This window comes from Procambarus clarkii, chromosome 28, assembly GCF_040958095.1.
Source record: "Procambarus clarkii isolate CNS0578487 chromosome 28, FALCON_Pclarkii_2.0, whole genome shotgun sequence".
Classification (NCBI taxonomy): domain Eukaryota; kingdom Metazoa; phylum Arthropoda; class Malacostraca; order Decapoda; family Cambaridae; genus Procambarus; species Procambarus clarkii.
Genome location: NC_091177.1, coordinates 8,598,994 through 8,624,174, shown reverse-complemented (window position 1 = coordinate 8,624,174; position 25,181 = coordinate 8,598,994). Strand labels below are relative to the sequence as shown.

Here is a 25,181-nt window from a genome sequence, read left to right as displayed (position 1 = left end):
TTAGATATTGTGTAAACTTAAATTCCTTTATATATAACTTTAAATAGTATAAGACGACATCTATGAGGATTCCTGAAAACAATGAAGGAAGAAAAGTATAATGTGGGGTATTGACGTCTGAGATCTCAACGATGTCACATTCTCCTTATATGAAAATTTTGTAATGCTTTGTGTTCACACTCATAAAGTTTAATTTACACTAACCCATAACACTTATTGAAGTTGATGCTCTTTTGATCTCTTGTATCTCGAACGTCCAAATAAAGATGTATTTAGTACGAGTAATGGCTTGTCGACGACTAAGGCCTCAACGTCTGATTTGATTGATAAAGATTAAGCCACCTTAAAGGTAGGACGGGCATGAATAGCCCGTAAGTGGAGACTCTTTCGAGTCATTACCAGTACCAATAGCAGGGTCAACGTCTGATGTATCAATGTCTAATGTCCTGGTGTCCGTGTAGTTACTGTCTAAGTTACTGGTATTAGAAACCCCAGTACACGACATCTTTGAAGTCTAAGGTCCCGGAATTTGAGGCTCCGGTATATGACGTCTCGAAGTATAAGACTAATAGCGTTTTAAGATTACGGGTCTAAAACAGGGATCGACACAATCTTTCTGGTCAAAACTCCACCAGAAACAACTTGCAACAACCCACCGACGTAGGCAACTGTTGTGGAGTTGCATTCTGGGGAGGGTCAGTAGTTCGACCTTGCGGAAGGACGCTTCCATACAAGCCCAGCATTATTTAGTTTCCGAAACTGAAATTCTTATCCGGAACTGAACTGAGTTTTCTTATACCACATATGTTAGGAAAGTCATTCTCGAGTGTGCATTGGTGAATTGTAAATATTATTATAGTGTAGCTATTACAAATGATTGACAGATGCTGTTTAATAATGAAAAAATGTAACGTTCTAAAACTTGGAAATTATAAGTTGACAAACCTCAAATGAACAACGAGGAAACTGACAAATCTGAATGCGATAAGGATCGTGAGGTCGTAATTAGTAGGAATTATAAGCGATTAACTCAGTGTACAATGTTCTGTGAAAAGCAAATTTGGGAATCATTTAGAAAAGCGTTAGATGAATTACGACTAATGTTGTTCTTCAGCTTTAGCCGGCTTCATTCACGTCATGCAGCACAGACTTTGTAACCACTCGATAGAATGTTTAGATATTATTTTGATCATATCCAGAGAAGAATGACGATATTTTTATTGCGATAAAATGAAGGGATTTAATAAGACTTATATCAGATGCTAAAATGTTTAATTTGTAAATAAAACACAAAACAGTAGATGTAAGGTGAATAAGCTTAGAAAAGAGCTTGGTAAAAGTTAAGTGAAAATAGGTCTATGCATTTAAGGAACAGATTGATGGGCGACATAATAGGGAATGAGACACCTGCATTCTTTTATGCGAAGAATTCGCTTATTAAGATACTCATACTAGTGGTTGTGGATGGATGTAAACAGAGGGTGACTCGCATGGGCCAAGAGTCCTTCGGCAGTCGTCACTGTTCTTGTGTTCTCGCACTTCCAGCTCATCGTCAAGTATATTGACAAAAAATATCTGTTTGGACAAACCAGTCAGTGAGTTACCATCGATGGAATAACCAAGTGGTTGTTACTTGAACTATTTTCCCAAACGTTTTGCATTGGTTTACCTATTTTGTGTCCTTTAATGGTGTTGCGTAAAGGTTGATGTTACACGCAAGGCCAAACTTTCACTCTCTATCCTGAACCTGTTTCCTTACGTGAGAATTTTAACTACACACAGTACTTTTACTCTGCACAGAAACAGAGAAATGGCAGTTATTTTATTGTTCTCCCATTTAAATACATAATTACGCAATATAAAACAACAAAAATTAGTTATATACAAAAGTTATATACAAAGAAGAAACGCGTTTAATAGGAGAAATTCTTATTCGTAATTGAGAAATAATAATATTATACTTATTTACTAGACAAATTTTCCAACCACCAAAGGATAATCAAATTTTTAAAACTTTAGTATTTGCAAAGAGTATATTTCATTCTAAAATAAATAGAATAAATACATGTCAACTTCAGGAGTAGTCAAGTAATTGTTGAAGATTTGAAGTTTTTACGAAGCGCCGGAGCTGAAGGAAAGAATCTAATCGGACTCAGCAGAGAGCTCTCCTCGGGCACGAGCAGCGTCTTCCTCAGCAGCGAAGGCGATCTGGTCCAGCACGAACTGGGGGATTGGGTGGGGGAAGGCTGGAGCCACTGGCAGCAGGTCAGACTGGGGCTGGTAGCCGTTCTCGTTGGCGACAAACGTCACATGGACGGGAGTGCCGTCAGGAGCAGTGTAGCTGTTGAAAGACAATTTAAATATGCAAATAAGTCTTTTCCACCACCATTATTTCCTTAAACATCATTGTTTTGTTTATCTTGAAGCAAAATTTATCTCATATGAAGTAAGTAAAAAGCCGACACTCACGAATAGCTTCCAGACTTGACGATGGTGCCCTCGGGACCGTCGGGAGAACCAGACTGAGACAAGACGATACCGTTGCCAGTCTCCACATCAAAGCTGTACCGTCCGTCCTCTTCGTGGACACGGTCGTCCCTCAGGATGGGCACTACCTCTACACTCTCAGCGGAGCTGGCGCTGTCAGGCATGGGTGCGGCGACGGTCACGGCGACCAAGGCGGCGAGGATCACCTTAAGATAAATTATTGTTAATGTTTTTATAAAAATATCATCAACGGAATCACTCGTCCATATTTCACCAATAATACACATATTGTGCAATAATACACATTACTTAAACCACCAAAACCTTCTTCTTAAACTACATCATTATGGAGTCAGAGGACACTCCCTACAATACCTCGAGTCCTACCTTACTGACAGGCTCCAATATGTTTCTGTGAATAATACAATTTCTCCCACCCTACCCATCAACATTGGTGTTCCTCAGGGCAGCATACTTGGCCCTCTCCTCTTTCTCATCTACATTAATGACCTTCCAAATGCCTCCCAACACCTCAAACCAATTCTATTTGCTGACGACACAACCTTCATTTACTCCAGTCCTGACCCTCTTGCTCTAAATGCCACAGTAAATACTGAGCTAAATAAAGTCCATCTTTGGCTAACTGCCAACAAACTCACCCTTAACATTGACAAAACCTTCTATATTCTGTTTGGCAATAAATCCTCTAGTCTTATAAATCTCAAAATAAACAATACCCAAATTTGTAACAAATTAGATGGCAAATTCCTTGGCATTCTCATTGACCACAAGCTGAATTTCCAGGGACACATTCTAAATATATCAAAAAAAGTTTCAAAAACTGTGGGCATTCTTTCTAAGATCAGATATTATGTACCACGCCCTGCTCTGGTGACTCTCTATTACTCCCTTATCTATCCTTATCTCAACTATGGTATTTGTGCTTGGGGTTCTACTACCCAAAATCACTTACGTCCTCTAATTACCCAACACAAAGCCGCTATTAGAACAATATCCAACTCTGGCCCCAGACATCACTCGGTACCCCTACTCAAATCTCTTAATATGTTAGATATTAAGTCACTGCACATTCTCTCATGTGTATTATACATATATAAAACGCTAAACTATAATGCCAATCCTGATCTTAAAAGCTTCATAGAAGGTTGTAACAGAACCCATGAGCACCACACCAGAAATAAATACAGTTTTGATATTCCTAGAGTACGTCTTAATCAAACTAGAAATGCTCTGCAAATCAAGGGGCCCAGAATGTGGAATGACCTTCCCAACCATGTTAAAGACTGTACCTCTCTCAACCAGTTTAAGATAAAAACTAAACACTACCTAATAAATTCCCTGTAATCTACCTCACTCCTCTATTGTCAACCCATGTCTGTTATTTTCTTTTTTTTTTCTTTTTTTTAATCAACACTGTTTGTCAACCTATTGTATTTGTGCTGCTTTTTCAGTCATGTTCCCCCTTTTTTTTTATCTTTATTTGTATTTGTTCTCAACATCTTTTATTCTTTATGCTCAATTAGTATTAAGTTCTAGATATTAATGTTTTTTCTTGCCCGAAACGCATTGCGTAATAGTGGCTTTAGGCATTGTATGTACTAGCTCTATCTATATATCAATCCATTAATGTAACATCACTTGTATGTATATACCTTACCTGAATAAACATCTGAATCTGAATCTGAATCTGAATCTGAATATAACGTTGCGTCCTGCCAAGCGTATGACGCTCTGGCTAAGCACTATAACACGCTTTTACACTTACGAACTTCATGGTGAGTGGTCTTGGTGGGTACTGGTACCCAAAATCGCGGCGCCCTGACTTTTATAGTGGCAATGTAAAGGTCTTTGCCTGATGGCACCTAGTGCGACTGGCACAGGGTCACCTGAAATTAGCTGTAGACACGCCCTTAACTTTAACTTTTGGTCAGTGTCTATAGCCCCTCTGACCTTTCATACAAGGTTTTCGTATCCCAACTTCTTTTCGTATCTCATTTTCTCTGTAGATATATCGTTATCTCATTTATGCTTTACTGATTAATGTATGAAAAGTGCTCATGTAATTATTGGTATTTTTTCAGTGTTTAACCATACGACATTTTAGTGTAATCATATGGTTACCAGACTGTTATATGATTGATATTACAGCACTTTTGAATACAACTCCCACTGGAGGGAAGGCAAACCATGTTTTGTCATTCTTTCATTGTTCCCAAGCTCTCCTGTATCTTCCTACTGACGTCCACCGCTGTCCTCACGTTCTTTGCATCATCAGCACACATGGAGAGGAACGTGTCTACGGCCTCTGTGAGATTATTCATATCAATCAGAAACAAGTCTGACCCTATTACTATCTCCTGAGGGACTCTGTTGAAAAAAAACTACAATCTTTGGTCTCACATTTTACTTTGAGTCCATGTCTTCTGATTGTTACGGTACTCCTTTCTCCATAGGAGGAAATATTGCCCTTGCTGCCATTTGCTTAATCTTGATCAGTAGTCGCATATGGGGTACTGTGACTAAGGGCTTCTGACAGTCAAAATTAAGCATGTAACCTTCTACTCTCTTCATTGCCTGGTTTCTTTCCGACGATTATAAAATATTATCACTTTGTGAGGTATTATTTGCGGCCTCTGGACCCATGTTGGTGTTGCAGTATCAAAGCCTTTTTTTTCTCCAGATGTTCTACTAGCTTCTTTCCTACGAACTTTTCCATTAGCCTTCATAATTAATAAGATTTACTGGTCCGTAGTTCATCATCTATTTGTGCCCATTTTTTTATTAGTGTTACATTGGTTGTCTTCCAACTTTTTGGTTGTCTTATAATTTCAGTGTCTTGTTATAATTTGTAGTAAGAGACCAGGTAAAGACTTTAACCCTCTTCTCTTAGTATCCACGATGAATCTTGTCTTGCGTCTTGTCACACAACCATAGTCGTATAAGGTTTTTTTCTAAGTTCATGCCAGGTAATATCAAAGTCTTCCAGTATTATTCGTTTGACACAATCTCTCTCAGAATCTGTGTGATTGTTAGCACCAGTTCCAAGAAGTTGTATTTTTATTATAATTTGAATAGGCATCTGCTGCTCTGCTGTCTCGTTATAACAATGTCGTTGTGGGTGAATGGTAGAAATTCGTTTTTATTAATTGCACGCATTAAACAGTTAACCTCTGGCTGGCTTATGACTAGATGTGGTATCTGTTCTGCAGTTGGCTTAACGTATGGATGTGAATGGGTTCTGTTATTGAAATCATCTGAGTTTTATTTTTTGAACACCTTATGTAGGATTTTCTAGTACATCAGAATATCCAAACTTTTCTTTCCAGGCTTCAACTGTCATTGATGAGTTATGGTTGGAACCTCTGCATGTATATTTAGAGTCACTAGTATTTTAGAGAAGCAGAGCCTTTTCCCGCTGTAATTTCGCAGGTCCATCAGTGTGTACGGTTAGAACGCCTTCTTCTGTCTATCACCAGATGGCGGCTCTAGCCATATACGCCAGAGCATTGGGCCCTTCTCTCTCATGATTCGTCTGCTCTCATCACCTTCAGTTCCCTTAATTAACCCCTTAAAACTGAATTATTTAACGATTCTACTATGCTCAAAATGTGATGTGTTATGAATATTTCCGCGCTTGTTACATCAGTGAGATAATCGGGTATCGTACAAAACCTTTAGTCTTTTAATAATTGTAAGTCATTACAATCATAATAAGACACTGGCTTAGCGGCTCGGCTAGGTACTAAATCAGCATTGTCTTTACTTACCAGCATCCGTACTTGTAAACTATAAATATTTGAGACCATTATACACATTAATGATGAAAAAAGGTAATCCAGGCATCTAGAAAATTATAATATAAAAGTGGTTTTACATCGATGTTAAGATTATTTGCTTTCTGTTACTTATTCATGACAAAATCCGATTTTTTTATATTACCTCTATTGTGGGCTATTTGAAAGAGTGAGAGAGAGCATAGCTGGTAAAACGACTCATTACATATATTAGTTTTTGTGTGTGTTTGTCGGTGACGTGATGTCGACCTTCACACATAGTTAAGTGGATCAGGTGTTCTACCAAGGCGTTGCCTAAATGTCAAGTGTACCAGTGAGCCTACCATCCCCCGCCAACGAGGGTCACGGGACTAAACAAAAAGTCAAATGACTTGGTTGGAGTCGTACAGTCACAGGGCGTGGTGGGCGTCCGGTCAAACTTAGAAAAAACGTTTTTGATTGGACTGACGAAGTCAAACTACAGGCTTGAGCTTCGAGCCTTGTACAACACTGAATCAACGCATAATGCTTGGCCAGTTAATTGAAACGACGTTTACTGTAAATTCTGAATGAAAGGACAATGTTTGGGACAAATTTGACCTTGAGTTCTTGGGACTAGTCAGGGCACCGTGGTGGAACGTTCCTTCTTCCACTACTGGGGGAGGTGTTATCCAGCGGCTCACTTAATAACCCCAAATATGCAAAACTAAAAATACTATACTTGCATATATTTTGTTATATATTTACATGCAAAGCATGCTACAGAAATACAATAAAACTAAATACAACGAAGAAGCACAAAAACAGCACATAAACCAAAGAAAAGACCAACATGGTACATAAAATGGCTAACAGCAAGGCAAACAAACAAGGCCAAACGGGCCACAAAATAGATAAACAAATGCTAATATAGAAACATTGTACAAATACATTCACATACAGAAAGACATATACCGACACATGGACATATACAGAAACAAGGCACAGAGACACAGACAAGGACAACACGGCCAAACGACCCACAAAACAGGCAAATAAACACTCATATAGAAACAGTGTACAAATACATATACAGAAATACATATACCGACACATAGACATAAACAAGGCACAGAAACATGGACAGAGACACAAACAGGGGACAACACAAGGAGCCTACGCATATTTATGCAGAAACTCCCGCACCGGAAAACGTAAGCAGAACGCTTCCCAAGCAAGCAGGAGGTCATGAGAAATACGGCCCCCCAGCGGCACCCGAGGCCGAGGCATCAAATCAGGTACCTCATACACAAAGACCTTCGCACTCGGCACCCATATAGTCGATGTGCACCAAGGGACCGGCCGCACTCGTACCCCCCGTAGAGAGCTCAAAACACTGACCCTCAAGCAGCACCTCCCCCGCCGCCGAGACATATTCTCCCTGGGACACCTCGGTGGGGGGAACCACAGGGGACACAGGCACATCGGGTTTCTGGCCACCGGGCACAGAAGCCGAGGCCCCCAGGGAAACATCCTTCCTCAAGACCATCACAAGGTCCCGATCCGCAGCATCCACATCAGGGAAAGGTACAATCCCCCACAGTGGGGAGCACACAGCAGGAAACGCAGGGAGGAGGGGGCAGGATCCAACTCGGAGCCCCCCACACCATCATCATCATCTGCCACGTGTACCTCCGCCACCACCATAGATAAAGCCACACCACCAACACCACAGGCCACCACGTCCCCTCCCCAGGAGACGACTCACAACTCTGAAGCTACCCCACATCCACCCAGGCTTTGTCCGCCAAAGCCAAAATAAGGGAGGAGACCCACGAGCGCTTCGGTTCCGGGCGTGCATCATCCGAGCTGTCCACCATTCTTGAAGCCTAGACGCGAGATACTGGTAGGCCGGATCTGGGCATAACGCAGGACCTCCGCAGCAGTGACGACATGGGGGGACCATCTCAACCCCAGCAAGAGGCCCGGAAGGCACACCCTCCAACAACATGGGCGGAGAGGGTGGACGGGGCGCAGAAACAAGGGCCACAGAAGCACCAGACGAGATATCCACAGAAGGCTGAGGCGGAGACAAGGGCCCCCGACAGGACCACCCCCACACCAACAGCCGCCGAACACACATTTGGCAACTGCACAGCAACCTGTGTGCGAACCATGTCAGGAGCAGGATCGCTAACCGACACCTGTCGAGATTCGACATCCCCTGGCTCTTGCTCAGCCCCATGCAACAGACCCTCATTGTCAGTTAGCGACAGGAAATCCTCACGAAACAGGATTCACATGCTCAACGACATCCGCCGAGCATCCAGCGACCAGGTGGCCCGACAGCCCACAGCGGACACATGTGCGCGGCTGCCATGCATAGTAGATGCGGATGTAACAGCCCATTAGTCTCACCGAGGAAGGGATGTCCGACAGCAGTCGCATCCCCAGGGTGCGAATACTAGTCCGGACGCCCCCGGAGTTTCCCGGAGGAAATCAAATTTAACCTCACACTCTCGACAGCACCATATTGCCCGAAGTATCTCCTCAGCAGTTCCTCCGGGAACTCAAGTGGAGCATCATGAACGGTGACGAAGATGAGGGCACTTCTCCGGTCGGATATAACCACCGTACCAGCAGCGTCCGTCAGTTGAAATGACCGCCCCTCGTAACGGCGTAAAAACACCCTGTAATCGTCCGCGTCAGCAAAATTCCCTACAGCCCAATGAGAAGACACTAACTCCACTCTATATATCGCAGCCACATCAGCACGCAACATCTCACACATCACCAGCTCTACTGCAGGGTAGACAGCCTTTCTGGTAAACTCCAGGTCCACCGAATGAGCCCGTAAAACGAGAGGGGGGGGGGGGGGTGAAGGGAAGGAAACTATCAGGGGGAAAGCGACAAGTCATTACAACTATATAGCACTGGCATGGGGTCAGGATAAGGATTTTAGGCTGAGACGGGGGGGGGGGGGGAAGGAATGGTGCCCAACCACTTGGACGGTCGGGAATTGAACGCCGACCTGCATGAAGCGAGACCGTCGCACTACCGTCTATGGGGGGGGGGGGGAAGGGAGCCCCCCATCACACAGGCTACATCAGTGACCATACTAGGGTGTTGGAAATAGCCAACACTTATTTCTCAATTTAGCACTCTGATAAATCATCTTTGTACTCACAATTATATTTTACTAACACTACTAATCAGTAGTGTACTAATATCAATTCATATCCTATTGCGACGCAATTTCGCCAGAAGTTTCCTAGTATCTATGGCGCGTCGTTTTAGCAAGCCCGCCACAGGAATAAATTTCCACATATCTGTGGATCCAATAGAATCCAGTTATTTACTTTTCTTTATTAAGGATAATCGTTATTTATAAGTTTACTTCATTTAGAATATTGCTGTTTACTGGAAATCATTTATCCAGCTAGATAGCTGTTCCCATAAATAATATCATAATACAAATTATTTTCCATTTAAATCATTCTCGTTTATTTTGCGCGGTCTGAACTAATTGACTTGCACTACGAGAAAATATATTGCTGCATAGCACATTTATTTATGACATAAATATTCGTCATAACCACTTCCTTCCCTATTTAACATTAAATAAATTATATAATTTATGCTCGGGACCCCTACTGGGAGCTATTGCGCATGCGTGTACCCGAGAAGGAAGGAGGGAGAGAGCGACAGCAGCCATATTGCTGATAAGAATCTGTGTCTAGGAGCTCACTCATTAACCAAATCATATTTACTTCATCCTTACTACAGCAGATGCCTGGGTTCGCGAGTGACTCTATCAACTACTAGACACTCGTCCGGCGAGCGTAAGTTAGCTAAGTCCCTACCGATGTTTGATTTTTTTAGTGCACTAAATAACAAATGGGTAGGTGGCTCGTCGACTGGACTCGAGACCAACAAATAATAAAAGTTAGTCGTATTCTCGCTCTTGTCTCCACTTTCTTTCAGAAATAGTTGTATATTCACCTTGGTGTAGGCAACGCTTACATATTAATTGTGATTTCAGCTGGTGCCATAGTGACAAGAGGAGAGATAGCCTTCCCCTCCACGCGTGTTCCAGGGCGGCATGTTACTATAAGCAAGTGGACTTGACTGGCTGTTACGCGTACACCTATTCCTGCTATACAGCTAAGCCGCTGTCGATTCATTAGTAGCATTTACTAACATTTAGTTAATTTTGATCATCAAGATAAGATCACATGTCTTACTAACCATATATATTGCCATGTGATTATTACCATATCTTGATATTTTATTCTTCATAAAGTTGATATGCATTTATATAGAATTTATAGTGCAGCAGCTCACTTAATAATTCCAAATATGCGAAACTAAAAATACTATACTTGAATAATTTGTTGAAAATTACCCATCTTTCATTGTATAATTTGTTGGCAATCTGGCATTTACAAATGAGTGATTATTATAATGTGACAATTCTTACTGAGTACGTAGACAGTGTCACAATGTCGGGACTGGAAATTAAGACGCCCAACCCATACGTCTGAAAATAATGGTCCAAGATGGACCGAAACCTCGTCACTTACTTTATTTTTAGAGTTGTGGTTTTGGTGACTTATTGAGCAATAATAATAAAGTGATACGTATGTCACACCACATGTTCGGCACAGTACAATTGTCACACTACATGTACGGCACAGTACATGTCACCACATGTACACTGCTGTAGGTATATCACATTACAAGTACGACACAGTACGTATGCCACACTACAGGAACAGCATCAGTGTTATATATATGGAAAATAATCAGGGGATTTGTAGTACGTGGATGAAATATTTACAGCATTGTGGTTCGAAGAAAAGTCGTCAGTGAAGCACTTGTTCCGGAAGTGTTCGGACGTCATCAGTTGTGATTCGTGTGTAAATCATTTTTCTTTCATTAATAGGGGAGTTTGGCGGGTGCTTGGAATCATTCAACCCGTCCTCATAAACAAAGGCTAAAGTCCATTCCATGCACCCGCCAAACCTCCTGTTTATGAATGAAAAGCGGTTTACACACTACTCACAACTGATGACATCCGAACACTTCCGGAACTAGTGTTTCGCTCACGTCCTCTGTTCGAAACAACTCTATAAATGCTTCACCCACATACTACAAATACAAATAATCGCCAACAGAACCTAAGCACCTAACCTAACCTGTGCCTAACTATACGTAGAATTATTATGTACAATAATATTAATTTATATATGAGAACAAACCAATGTTTAATATACAGTATGTTAAAATTGATGAATGCGTCAGGGGAGAACGGCCGCTACTTTAACCAGCTTAGTTTAAGGACGAGTTGACCCGCTAGAGTGCGTGGAAACAGTGCCTGGTGAGGCGCGCGTGTTGTGCTTCACTAAACATTAGGGGCTGAAGCTATCTGCTGGTCAATAACAGTGATAACAACTTATGCTACGTTATTGAATTAGTGGCATAAGACTGTTCTTTAATATTGGACTAGAGAAATAATAGTGTGAAACCAATGTGTGTAGAGAGGAATCAGAACCACACCACCGTCACCGTCAACCACACCACCGTCACCGTCAACCACACCACCGTCACCGTCAACCACACCACCGTCACCGTCAACCACACCACCGTCACCGTCAACCACACCACCGTCACCGTCAGCCACACCACCGTCAACCACACCACCGTCACCGTCAACCACACCACCGTCACCGTCAGCCACACCACCGTCACCGTCAGCCACACCACCGTCAACCACACCACCGTCACCGTCAGCCACACCACCGTCAACCACACCACCGTCACCGTCAACCACACCACCGTCACCGTCAGCCACACCACCGTCAACCACACCACCGTCACCGTCAACCACACCACCGTCACCGTCAACCACACCACCGTCAACCACACCACCGTCACCGTCAGCCACACCACCGTCAACCACACCACCGTCACCGTCAACCACACCACCGTCACCGTGAGCCACACCACCGTCACCGTCAACCACACCACCGTCAACCACACCACCGTCACCGTCAGCCACACCACCGTCACCGTCAACCACACCACCGTCACCGTCAACCACACCACCGTCACCGTCAACCACACCACCGTCATCTTCAACCACACCACCGTCACCGTCAGCCACACCACCGTCAACCACACCACCGTCACCGTCAGCCATACTACCGTCACCGTCAGCCACACCACCGTCAACCACACCACCGTCACCGTCAGCCACACCACCGTCAACCACACCACCGTCACCGTCAGCCACACCACCGTCACCGTCAACCACACCACCGTCACCGTCAACCACACCACCGTCATCTTCAACCACACCACCGTCACCGTCAGCCACACCACCGTCAACCACACCACCGTCACCGTCAACCACACCACCGTCACCGTCAGCCACACCACCGTCACCGTCAGCCACACCACCGTCACCGTCAACCACACCACCGTCACCGTCAACCACACCACCGTCACCGTCAACCACACCACCGTCACCGTCAACCACACCATCAAGACCAGTATCCGTCTCTGTTAACTCCACAAACTGTTGTTACTATATATCGGGTTGTAAAGGTGGAATCCGATTAATAAAACTGTGATTGCTAAAAAATAAAAAAATTACTACTCAGGTGGTAACAGAGGTGGTTAGGACGTGAGGTGTTAACACCAACCTTGGCGAGTCTGTTTATTGAAGTGACTAGATAATTTAGTAGGTGGAGTGATTATATCAGGATATTTGCATAAGCGAAATTAATCAATATACCTAATCTAAGCTGTATACAGTTAAACATAAATTAGACTTTAAGGCTTAATTAGACTTATTAAGCTTTATTTGCCACTAACGATGTCTTGCTGCTCCTACAATCTTACTTAAATTGTATTTACAAGTCAGTAATGTGTAATTTAATTGCTCATAGTTTGTGATAATAGCTTACAACACTGAGGTCCCGAAATACTCTAGTCCTGCTACAGCATGGTGGAGGATAACACCACTCCAATACAAATACAGCTAAGCTGTTCTTGTTTAATGTTTAACATTAAGTTTTTATATAATGTTGTAGTGGAATGAATGTAGAGTACATAAGGCTGAAATTCTGCAAATTATCATGTTCAACACACTCAGCCTCCATAGACCAACCATAATGGGGTTAATCCTAGCAACCTTACTGCTGGACTTTTCCTCTCTAATTTTGTTATATAATTTACAGTTATTATTATTATTAATATTAATATTATTTTATAATATATATATATATATATATATATATATATATATATATATATATATATATATATATTATATATATATATATATATATATATATATATATATATATATATATATATATATATATATATATTATTAAATATGACCGAAAAAGTAAGATTAATAATTCTAACACGAATTTTCTCAATCTTTCGTACATTTCTTTTCACTGTTGGTGGTAATTCAAAAATCAATTCTCTAAAATTCATTTTTATTTCTAGTCTGACGCGACACTTGAGCGCGTTTCGTAAAACTTATTACATTTTCAAAGACTTTAGTTTAAACATACACAACTGAATAGAACTTACACATCTCCGATTTTGTTTATATCTACATTTGAGTGAGGTGGATGGGGTGAGGTGGTATTTAATAAGGTATTAATTTCATCAACACAAGACAGAACACGAAACAATGGGTATTGAATAGAAGTGATTGTAGAAAGCCTATTGGTCCATATTTCTTGATGCTTCTATATTGGAGCGGAGTCTTGAGGTGGGTAGAATATAGTTGTGCATTAATTGGCTGTTGATTGCTGGTGTTGACTTCTTGATGTGTAGTGCCTCGCAAACGTCAAGCCGCCTGCTATCGCTGTATCTATCGATGATTTCTGTGTTGTTTACTAGGATTTCTCTGGCGATGGTTTGGTTGTGGGAAGAGATTATATGTTCCCTAATGGAGCCCTGTTGCTTATGCATCGTTAAACGCCTAGAAAGAGAGGCGTCTCTTTCTAGGCGTTTAACGAAACAAACACAACAGGAGTCAGATATATTCAGAGTGCTGAATCATTGTTTGTAGTTGTAAAATATAAATTAGACTGGTCTGATTGCAAGTGAATTGCAATGATGATGCTCCAAATATGAACAGGAGAAATAGCTGTAAACACAAAAATAAATGCAGAAAGTAATGACATGATTTGCAGTTTTATGTACCATAAATCTTTAGCTTCCAAAGATATTCTTAATAATTTTAGTGTGGTTATGAAAGACGTAATAAAAGTGGTTACTGTAATTAAAAGAGGCTTACTGAACACTCGAGTGTTTGAAAGCTTGGGCTTCAAAATATGCTGATCATTCTCACTTATTCCATCACACTGACCTTCGGTAGCTTCCACCTGGTCGAGTCCAAACAAGGGTTCATAAGCTGAGGATCAAAATTCCTATTTTCTTCTAAAGCTACTACTTGCATCTCTAACTATTAGAGATGCACCCAGCATTTTCATCTACTATAAGATATATATATCGATCTAGGTTGTGAAAAGATACACGCAGTATTTACATCAACTTCCTCAGCATTTAAAAAGAGATGCCCCACACATCGTAAGTAATCGAGATACATCAAACATCCCTAATACTAGGAAATATATCCAGCACTTTTAGCTACCAGGACAGGAGCCCAACATCTTTAGTAAACAGAAGATGCACCCAGCATTATCTCCAACTAGCACGTGATGCATTTATTCATCACCGTAAAATTGGCTATATGTAGCAGTGAGGGCAGCGAAGTGCGTATATTGGTTGACCTAAATGGCTGATCAGGATCACTGAGGTGAGCCGCCTGCAACACTGCGTCAGCAGGTGAATCACTCTCATTACACGCCATTCACTGCTACTTTCCCGGCCAGGAGTGGCAGGGAGGGGAGGAGAACAGGGAGACCGGGAGGAGGGGCAAGGTAGGGAAGCCGAGAGGAAGGGAAAGGCAGGGAAGCTGGGTTAGTACATGTGAGGGAAAATGGGATGTGAGTTATGAGTTTGGGAGGTGACGTGGAGCAAGGTACATGGTTGTGACGGCAGGTGTGGGGGATATATTCATTAGGGGCACAGCTACGGTGCGAGAAATCTACCGTAGACGGCAGGTGTGGGGCTTAGGTATCGTACACGTGGAAGATGCTGAGTAAGGACTGTACTTGTGAAGACACGTTTTGCATGCGATCACGGAGGGAGGGAGAGAGGACCGGAGTCAAGGGAGGGATAATATATAGTGGTCTTTATTACACTTCTTGCCTCATCACTAGTTCAGACGCCACTGGGGACTTGCTTTAGGATATTATTCTGAACATATGAGAAAAGTTCTGGTGGGACGTTAGCGTATGAACCGAGCGAATGTTAGAGAGGTGATCGTGAACAATGAAGCAAATGTAACAAAAACGGGTTGCCCGCCGCTTAATTTACGACCATAGCCTGAGGACAGGTTGCCCGCCGCCTGGACGACCACAGCCTGAGGACAGGTTGCTCGCCGCCTGGACGACCACAGCCTGAGGACAGGTTGCTCGCCGCCTGGACGACCACAGCCTGAGGACAGGTTGCCCGCCGCCTGGACGACCATAGCCTGAGGACAGGTTGCCCGCCGCATGGACGACCACAGCCTGAGGACAGGTTGCCCGCCGCCTAGACGACCACAGCCTGAGGACAGATTGCCCGCCGCCTGGACGACCACAGCCTGAGGACAGATTGCCCGCCGCCTGGACGACCATAGCCTGAGGACAGGTTGCCCGCCGCATGGACGACCACAGCCTGAGGACAGGTTGCCCGCCGCCTAGACGACCACAGCCTGAGGACAGATTGCCCGCCGCCTGGACGACCACAGCCTGAGGACAGATTGCCCGCCGCCTGGACGACCACAGCCTGAGGACAGGTTGCCCGCCGCCTGGACGACCACAGCCTGAGGACAGATTGCCCGCCGCCTGGACGACCACAGCCTGAGGACAGGTTGCCCGCCGCCTAGACGACCACAGCCTGAGGACAGATTGCCCGCCGCCTGGACGACCACAGCCTGAGGACAGGTTGCCCGCCGCCTGGACGACCACAGCCTGAGGACAGATTGCCCGCCGCCTGGACGACCACAGCCTGAGGACAGGTTGTTGTTGTTATCGTCGTTGTTGTTGTGGTTGTTGTGGTTGTTGTTCTTGTTCATGTTGTTGTTCTTGTTTTCTTGTTCTTGTTCTTCTTGTACTTGTTGATGTCGTTGTTGCTGTTGTTGTTGTTGTTCATTTTGTACCGGGTTGTCATTATTATTGTTGTTGTAGTGTTTGTTATTGTGGTTGTTCCTCTTTTTCTTCTTCTTTTTGTTCTTATTTTTGTCATCGTTGTTCCGTCTCTTGTTGCTGTTCTCCTCCCCTCTGTCACCTCCATGTTCTCCTCCCCTCTGTCACCTCCATGTTCTCCTCCCCTCTGTCACCTCCATGTTCTCCTCCCCTCTGTCACCTCCATGTTCTCCTCCCCTCTGTCACCTCCATGTTCTCCTCCCCTCTGTCACCTCCATGTTCTCCTCCCCTCTGTCACCTCCATGTTCTCCTCCCCTCTGTCACCTCCATGTTCTCCTCCCCTCTGTCACCTCCATGTTCTCCTCCCCTCTGTCACCTCCATGTTCTCCTCCCCTCTGTCACCTCCATGTTCTCCTCCCCTCTGTCACCTCCATGTTCTCCTCCCCTTTGTCACCTCCATGTTCTCCACCCCTCAGTCACCTCCATGTTCTCCACCCCTCTGTCACCTCCATGTTCTCCACCCCTCTGTCACCTCCATGTTCTCCACCCCTCTGTCACCTCCATGTTCTCCTGTCTTCTGTCACCTCCATGTTCTCCTGTCTTCTGTCACCTTCATGTTCTCCACCCCTCAGTCACCTCCATGTTCTCCTGTCTTCTGTCACCTTCATGTTCTCCTGTCTTCTGTCACCTCCATGTTCTCCTGTCTTCTGTCACCTTCATGTTCTCCTGTCTTCTGTCACCTTCATGTTCTCCTATCTTCTGTCACCTTCATGTTCTCCTGTCACCTTCGTGTTCTCCTATCTTCTGTCACCTTCATGTTCTCCTGTCACCTTCATGTTCTCCTATCTTCTGTCACCTTCATGTTCTCCTGTCACCTTCATGTTCTCCTATCTTCTGTCACCTTCATGTTCTCCTGTCATTTGTCACCTTCATGTTCCACTCCCCCAGCGTCACCTTCACCCTCCACTTTCATCTTCCTCCCCTTCACATGAGGTCATCTGTATTTACCGAGCAGCATACTCAATGAGGCTCCGGACTGCTCGTGGGGCGGGTTTCTCTTCCATGTCTGTGAGAGGGTGTGTCCCCTCACCTGACTATGTGTGTGTCCCCTCACATGGTTATGGGTGTGTCACCTCACCTGGTTATGGGTGTGTCCCCTCTCCTGGTTATGGGTGTGTCCCCTCACCTGGTTATGGGTGTGTCCCCTCACCTGGTTATGGGTGTGTCCCCTCACCTGACTATGGGTGTGTCCTCTCACATGGTTATGGGTGTGTCCCCTCACCTGGTTATGGGTGTGTCCCCTCACCTGACTATGGGTGTGTCCTCTCACATGGTTATGGGTGTGTCCCCTCACCTGGTTATGGGTGTGTCCCCTCTCCTGGTTAGGAGAGTGTCCCCTCACCTGGTTATGGGTGTGTCCTCTCACATGGTTATGGGTGTGTCCCCTCACCTGGTTATGGGTGTGTCCCCTCTCCTGGTTAGGAGAGTGTCCCCTCACCTGGATATGGGCGTATCCGTACCTCTGGATATGGGTGTGTCTCTTCACCTAGACATGGGTGCGGCCTCATCTCGGACTGTCCGGTTCAATTGTGTAAGTCCAAGCACATGATATGGTACTGGCCCGCCCGCGCCTCCCTGCTGGTTGTATCCTTAAATACTCACTTCTTAAAAACAATCCTGGTTCATGGTTCCCCTACTAATTAATAGCATTAGAATGCATTTTTAAGTGTTCCAGTTTATAGATGGGAATATTCGTATTGTTACTTGATAATCAACCAAACCACTTTTTTAGTCTTATCAGAGATTTCTGTAAATTGCCTCCATCGTCAGTGTTAAAATAAAATCGATAATTAGCTTAAATGAGATGTTAAAATCTTAGCAGCTCCGAGGGAAGCTTAGGGTCTTACCCTAAGTTTACCCCTGGGGAAGTTTAGGGTCTTACCCTAAGTTTACCCCTGGGGAAGTTTAGGGTCTTACCCTAAGTTTACCCCTGAGGAAGCTTAGGGTCTTCCAGTTATCATAAGGAAGTCAGGGCGTACACCCTACACAACAGGTGACACGTGACGGGGCACAAGCTCGGGTACATCCCCTCCCACTAGATGTGGGGGTATGTCTCCTCCTCTGGACATTGATGCGTCCCTCCCACCTAGATGTTCCATCAGGTGACATCTGATGTGTCTAAATGGTGGTGTAGTAGACGAGGTGGGGCGAGGGGGAGGTGGTGCAGTAGACGAGGTGGGGCGAAGGGGAAGTGGTGCAGTAGACGAGGTGGGGCGAGGGGGAGGTGGTGTAGTAGACGAGGTGGGGCGAGGGGGTGGTGGTGCAGTAGACGAGGTGGGGCGAGGGGGTGGTGGTGCAGTAGACGAGGTGGGGCGAGGGGGTGGTGCAGTAGATGAGGTGGGGCGAGGGGATGGTGGTGCAGTAGACGAGGTGGGGCGAGGGGGTGGTGCAGTAGATGAGGTGGGGCAAGTCAAACAGGGTAGTGAGAGGGGGGCCTGGTCAACAAATGGGTTGCTCTACAAGCCCAGTTAGCCTCGGCCGGTATCCTGACGCACTTTCTTAACAACAGCTGGCCCGGACCGGATGACCGCCACCATGGTAGTACTTTTTTATACTTTTTGGTAAAGAGGCTCCCATGGGTAGCCAAGACGGGCTTGGAAATATCCTTCAGGATTATTTTTTTTTAGTTTAGTCGAGGATAAAAGCATAGGTTACTCTCGTTTTCTATGAAGATGGTCGGACACACACACACACACACACACACACACACACACACACACACACACACACACACACACACACACACACACACACACACACACACACACATTGCTCACTGGGGCAATGTTGCATCCTGTGACCGGCTGCAAGACGACGTTGCAAGCACGTGAAGGGGAGAGGGTTTTACGCAAGGTTCCCATGGAGAGAAGAGCCAAATCCAATCGCATCCTAGGTCTAGCTGTTCGATTCGCGGGCAGAACGATACATTTGGACATGTTTCCTAATACCCAATACTGAATTTACCTAACTTTATCATGACCAATAGGTTATTGAATGACGGTTGAAAGGCAGGACCAAAGAACTGAAGCTCAACACCCCCAGAGCAACCATAACTAGGTGTGGTTGCGCCTCACAATAGGAAGTTAGTCACCTATTGTGGGGCGTGTCCTGGAAGGTCAGCCATTGGCTAGCGGGACCTCGATAAGCCTAACAAGCTCCCTGTCTCCGACAATTAGAAACCCAAACACGAGATCCATAATGGATTCACCTCCGTATTGGAAGCACTTCAGTCCGCCTATCATTAAAGCAAGGCTTTCCTCAGGAAGCACACAAGGTACCCGCAACGTTTCACTAACGTAAACATAACGTTACCCCGCCGTTGCAGCAACGTAAGCACAACGTTGCACCACAGTTGTGGTCACGTTGTGTGCTTGATGGGGTGAGCACATGTCCCTCGTCTCCAGGCAGAACAATAGACAGGAGGAGGAGGAGGAGGTGCTTTGCAGTTGAAAAGGTGCTTAGTCGTTGTCTGTCTTGTATTTCATGGACAGCCAGGCTCATTTCCCCACCAAAATAGTATATTATGTCCTTGTATTTTCATCGTACACTTTCGCTCTGTATATATATATATATATATATATATATATATATATATATATATATATATATATATATATATATATATATATATATATATATATATATATATATATATATATGTCGTACCTAGTAGCCAGAACGCACTTCTCAGCCTACTATGCAAGGCCCGATTTACCTAATAAGCCAAGATTTCCTGAATTAATATATTTTCTCAAATTTTTTTCTCATGAAATGATAAAGCTACCCATTTCATTATGTATGAGGTCAATTTTTTTTATTGGAGTAAAAATTAACGTAGATATATGACCGAACCTAACCAACCCTACCTAACCTAACCTATCTTTATAGGTTAGGTTGGGTTAGGTAGCCAAAAAAGCTAGGTTAGGTTAGGTTAGGTAGGTTAGGTAGTCGAAAAAACATTAATTCATGAAAACTTGGCTTATTAGGCAAATCGGGCCTTGCATAATAGGCTGAGAAGTACGTTCTGGCTACTAGGAACACAGAGCATTCAGGGAAAAACTTGCCATTTAACTCTGAATACGTAAGAGTGTTCGCTTCTCCTACCATCCCCCCCTTTTTATGGTGTACACTTTATTATGCAAGGTTATACAGTTACATATCTGATTTTATATATATATATATATATATATATATATATATATATATATATATATATATATATATATATATATATATATATATGTATATGTATATATATATATATATATGTATATATATATATATATATATATATATATATATATATATATATATATATATATATATATATATATATATATATATAACGAGGGAGAGGAACAGGTGAAGGGAACAGTTAGAACTGAGAAATGCAGGGTCCGTCATGGTAGCAGGCGGGCTGTCCGCCTTCCTGACGTTTTTGTATAGATGGTGTGCCAAACTGTGCCATGGCCTCCCCCCCCCACCCCTTTCACACCTGGTTCCACCCCCTTCCTTCTCCTCTTTTTCTCTGTCTTTTCCCTTCCTCATCTTCCTCTTCTTTCCATGGAAAAAATGTCAAGAGCAACATAGCGACCTCTTTGTGACCTTCGTCAGTCTGACCAAGGCCTTTGATACGGCCAGCAGAGATGGCTTGTGGAAGGTAATGAAGAAGTTGGGCTGTCCAATCACTTGGGCTCGACAGTAGAGCGACGGTCTCAATTCATGCAGGTCGACGTTCAATCGCCGACCGTCCAAGTGATTGGACACCATTCCTTTCCAACGTCCCTGGAACATTCTTTGAGAGGGTTCTCGGAGTTTTTCTACTCCCCGAGCCCGGCCCGAGGCCAGGCTCGACTTATGATAACTTAATGGATCCAACAGACTGTTGCTTGGAGCAGCCCGCAGGCCCACATATCCCCTACAACCTGGTTGGTCTGGCACTTCTTGCAAAAACTTATCTAAGTGTCTCTTGAATACATAGACCTATGTTCCAGCAATATTTATAATGCTTGCTGGGAGTGTGTTGAACAGCTGTGGACCTCTGATGTTCAGACAGTGTTCTCTGATTGTGCTTATGGCACCTCTACTCTTCATTGGTTCTATTCTGCATTTCCTTCCGTATCTTTCATTCCAGTATGTTGTTATTCTGTTGTACAAATTTGAGCCCTGGCCTTCAAGTATCTTCCATGTATATATTATTTGATACCTCTGTCGTCTCCTTTCCAAAGTACATTTTGAAAGCTTTGAGACAGTCCTCCCATTTCAGATGTTTTATCGTTTCTGTGCGGGCCGTGTATGTTCTCTGTATTCCCTCTAATTCAGAGAGATCTCCCGCTCTGAAAGTGGAAGTGAGTACCGAGCAATATTCAAGGCGGGACAACACCAGTGATTTAAATAGTATTAGCATTGCTGTGGGGTCTTTGGTATCAACGTTCTCATAATCCATTATAAAATTTTCCTGGCCGCCGCTATATTTGCTCGGTTATGTTCACTAAATGTCAGGTCGTCAGACATCATAATTCCCAAATAATTTATGTGTTGCTTTCCTTCTATGAGTAGGTCTGGTTGTGCCCTGTACCATGTATTTCTTTTAAGTTTAAGTCTAATTTCAAATCCATATCCCGATCCCTATTAATTGGGCTTGATAGTCATATGTCCCAGCAAGTCCGACACAATTGTCCTGCAGTGCCATGATGACATGATGGCGTACTGGACGATGGAGATGCGTCAAAAGCCATCCTAGTGACGAACTGCGTAAAGCAGGGCTGCGTTCTCGCCCAACACTCTTCAGCATGGCATTCTCGGCTCAGTGCTCTTCACGAATATCAGTTTTAATATGCAGTTGCAGTACTGCATTTCTTGGTTTATACCCAAAAAATACAGCCTTCGAAAAGCAAGCAAAATTACTTTTTTTTTAACTGTGATTTTAGGTAAAAAAAAAATGAGAGGGGCATATGTTGGTTCGTTATATGGAGGTCAGTGAGAACAAGTGACTTTAAGTTAGCGCAACGCTCAAGGTGACCCCATCACCCACTCACACTTTCCATAACGACGGTTAATTTTTAAGGGCATTATCGGTGCTCTGGTGGCGAAGAATGAGGACACCGGCCCAGGAGCGGCACCTGTGAGGCAAGGACAAGGTAAACGGGTGAGCAGGTCCAGGGTAGGCTTCGGGAGGGAGGGGGCAGGGAAGAGGGTCGGATGGGGAAAGGTGATAGGCGGAAGGGAGGGCATAGGCGAGGGTGGAGGGGGGGGGGGTTGTAAGGAAAGAGGGGCGGAGGGGGGCAGGAAAAGGGAATCACCTTGGTGTTCAATTCCCTCAATGAATCCAGCTACGCGCCACGTGACTCCGCGGCATCCTTACATGGGACGAGAAACGAGTGCAGCGAAGCAGAACGGATAGGAGTGCAAGGAAGAGGGGGGGGATGGAAGAGGAGTGCCATGAAGGAGGACTGGATTGGAGTGTCAAGAGAGGGATGGGGGATAGGAATTCTAGGTAGAGGAGTTGAGGTCATAAAGCATTCTGTACAGCTCCAGTCATCTCAGCAGGTAATTACCACACCTCACTCGTCCTCTTGTGGTCAACCGGAGTTACGAACGTTAATGTGGAGTGATCCATCAGACAGCTTTATGGTGTTGAGTTCCTGCCTCGTGCAGCACGACATGATGCACTCCCGTGCAGTGGGAGGCGAAGAAGGCAGGAGAGTAGGAAGGAGGAAGAGGGAAGAATTACGGGAAGGCAGAAGGAAGAAGAGAGAGGAATCAAGGAAGGGAGTAAAGGAAGAAGGAGGAAGGAGGGAGCCACAAAGAGGGAGGAAGGAAGGAAGGAAGAAAGGAAGGAAGGAAGGAAGGGAATTAAGGCAGGAGGAAGGAAGGAAGGAAGGGAAGGAGTGGGAAGAAAGGTTGTTTCACAGATGCTCACATGTTACTGTAATGTTTCCATAGCAAACAACAGTACAAATACAAATAATAATAATAGACCAGTAATAGAATTAGTAATAATATTAATAATGCTAACAACAATAATGACCATATCAATTTCAATATTATTTAAATAAATAACGTCAATAATAAAAGAATTCTGGAAGCATTTGATCATAACGATCAAAAAAAAAATTAAATTCAAGTACACTCTAAAATAACAAATACATTTAATATCATTAAGTCACCTTCAACACCCAATAAGTGTAAACAGACATTTATATACAAATATATCATAAGAGCTTGACGATGACAAAAATCTTTGAAGCAGTGCGGTGGACTCGAACCGTTGGTGACGGGTCCTGGGTTACTACAAGGTGTCCTATGACACGGGATTAATACCCTTGTTCTGCTCTGAACAATTTCCTCATCTTGTTAGCAGCAAAGTCACACACTAGCTGTCCGTCCCTCGGATTTATCCACTCACTGATATCAATCTTCCATTTTTCTACAGTGACACTATACATTGTCTCTATAGTGGCTCTATACCGTGCCTTTACATTGGCACTATACAAAATCTCTACAGTGGCACTATACCATGTCTCTATAGTGGCCCTATACCATGCCTTTACAGTGGTACTATACAAAGTCTCTACAGTGGCACTATACAAAAGGCTCTACAACATTGGCACTATACAAAGTTTCTACAACATTGGCACTATACAAAGTTTCTACAACATTGGCACTATACAAAGTCTCTACAACACTGGCACTATACAAAGTCTCTACAGTAGCACTATACAAATGTTGTAACTCATTATGTAGCCAAGGACAGAGTTATGGAATGGTGAATGATTTATTTTTCATTTATTATGCACCATCTACCCATCCAATGGGAAGTGGTGGAAAAGGTTACAAAGGCACACTTGAGCTCAGACACTGAACCCATTGTGGAGTAGGTTGATAAGTTTTGAACCCCATTATACTGCCAGGTAGATGAGTTGTGAAGTGGGTTGATAAGAGTTGTATTATACTCATTAAAAATTGTACTGATTTTATTGTACTGATTTGTCATCAAGCAATTGATGACAAATCCTATGAAACATTACTTCAGAGGAAAGAGCATTCATCATACCAGTAAATAAATTCGTCGTGAAAGAAATAAAGTTAACATGAAGGGAATCAAGTCCCCCATGGAAGGTATAGAGTCACCATGAAAGTAATAAAGTCATCCAGTCATGAAAAGGTCACCAAGCACAAAATAAGGTCAAAGCCAACACGACGAGAGGACGCTTGGGCGTGTCTCGAGTGATTCCTTCATTCACGTCACATTGTCTTCATTATAACCGAAGACATTGACTATTAGAAAGCTGCACCCAGGCCCTCATGTCTCAAGATCATTATTGTCTAATAAATATTGAGGCCATACAGTGGATTCGAACCCTGCGTCCCAGAATACTCCTCAAGCACACGTATTACCCACTGGACCATGATGGACGCAAGTATCTCGACTACAGGTACTGACTAACATCTACTCAGGGATTCATCAGGTGATTACATCGTGCGTGGTGATATTCCTTTCTAAATATCTAACCATGCAAGAAATGTGAATTTGTCTTGCAGAAAGCAATGCCTTTATGAGTATTTAATATGTTCC

At 43.8% G+C, this 25,181-nt stretch overlaps 1 protein-coding gene across 1 annotated transcript; it reads right to left on the bottom strand.

Moving 5' to 3' along the window:
• Positions 1 to 2,014: 2,014 nt before the first annotated feature.
• On the bottom strand, positions 2,015 to 4,309 carry LOC123754925 (cuticle protein AMP1A-like). The gene is made up of 3 exons (XM_045737267.2): positions 4,274 to 4,309; positions 2,470 to 2,693; positions 2,015 to 2,341 (listed from the first exon to the last, which is right to left on the bottom strand). Exons 1-3 carry the CDS (start codon positions 4,280 to 4,282, stop codon positions 2,143 to 2,145), a joined length of 432 nt encoding a protein of 143 aa, XP_045593223.2. The 5' UTR covers positions 4,283 to 4,309; the 3' UTR covers positions 2,015 to 2,142.
• Between the last annotated feature and the right edge of the window lie 20,872 nt (positions 4,310 to 25,181).

Bases quoted from the DNA above. Each gene is read 5' to 3' on its own strand.
- LOC123754925 (XM_045737267.2), bottom strand. The intron at 2,342-2,469 runs GTGAGTGTCGGC...GTCTTTCAACAG, and splicing joins GTCAAGTCTGGAAGCTATTC to CTACACTGCTCCTGACGGCA.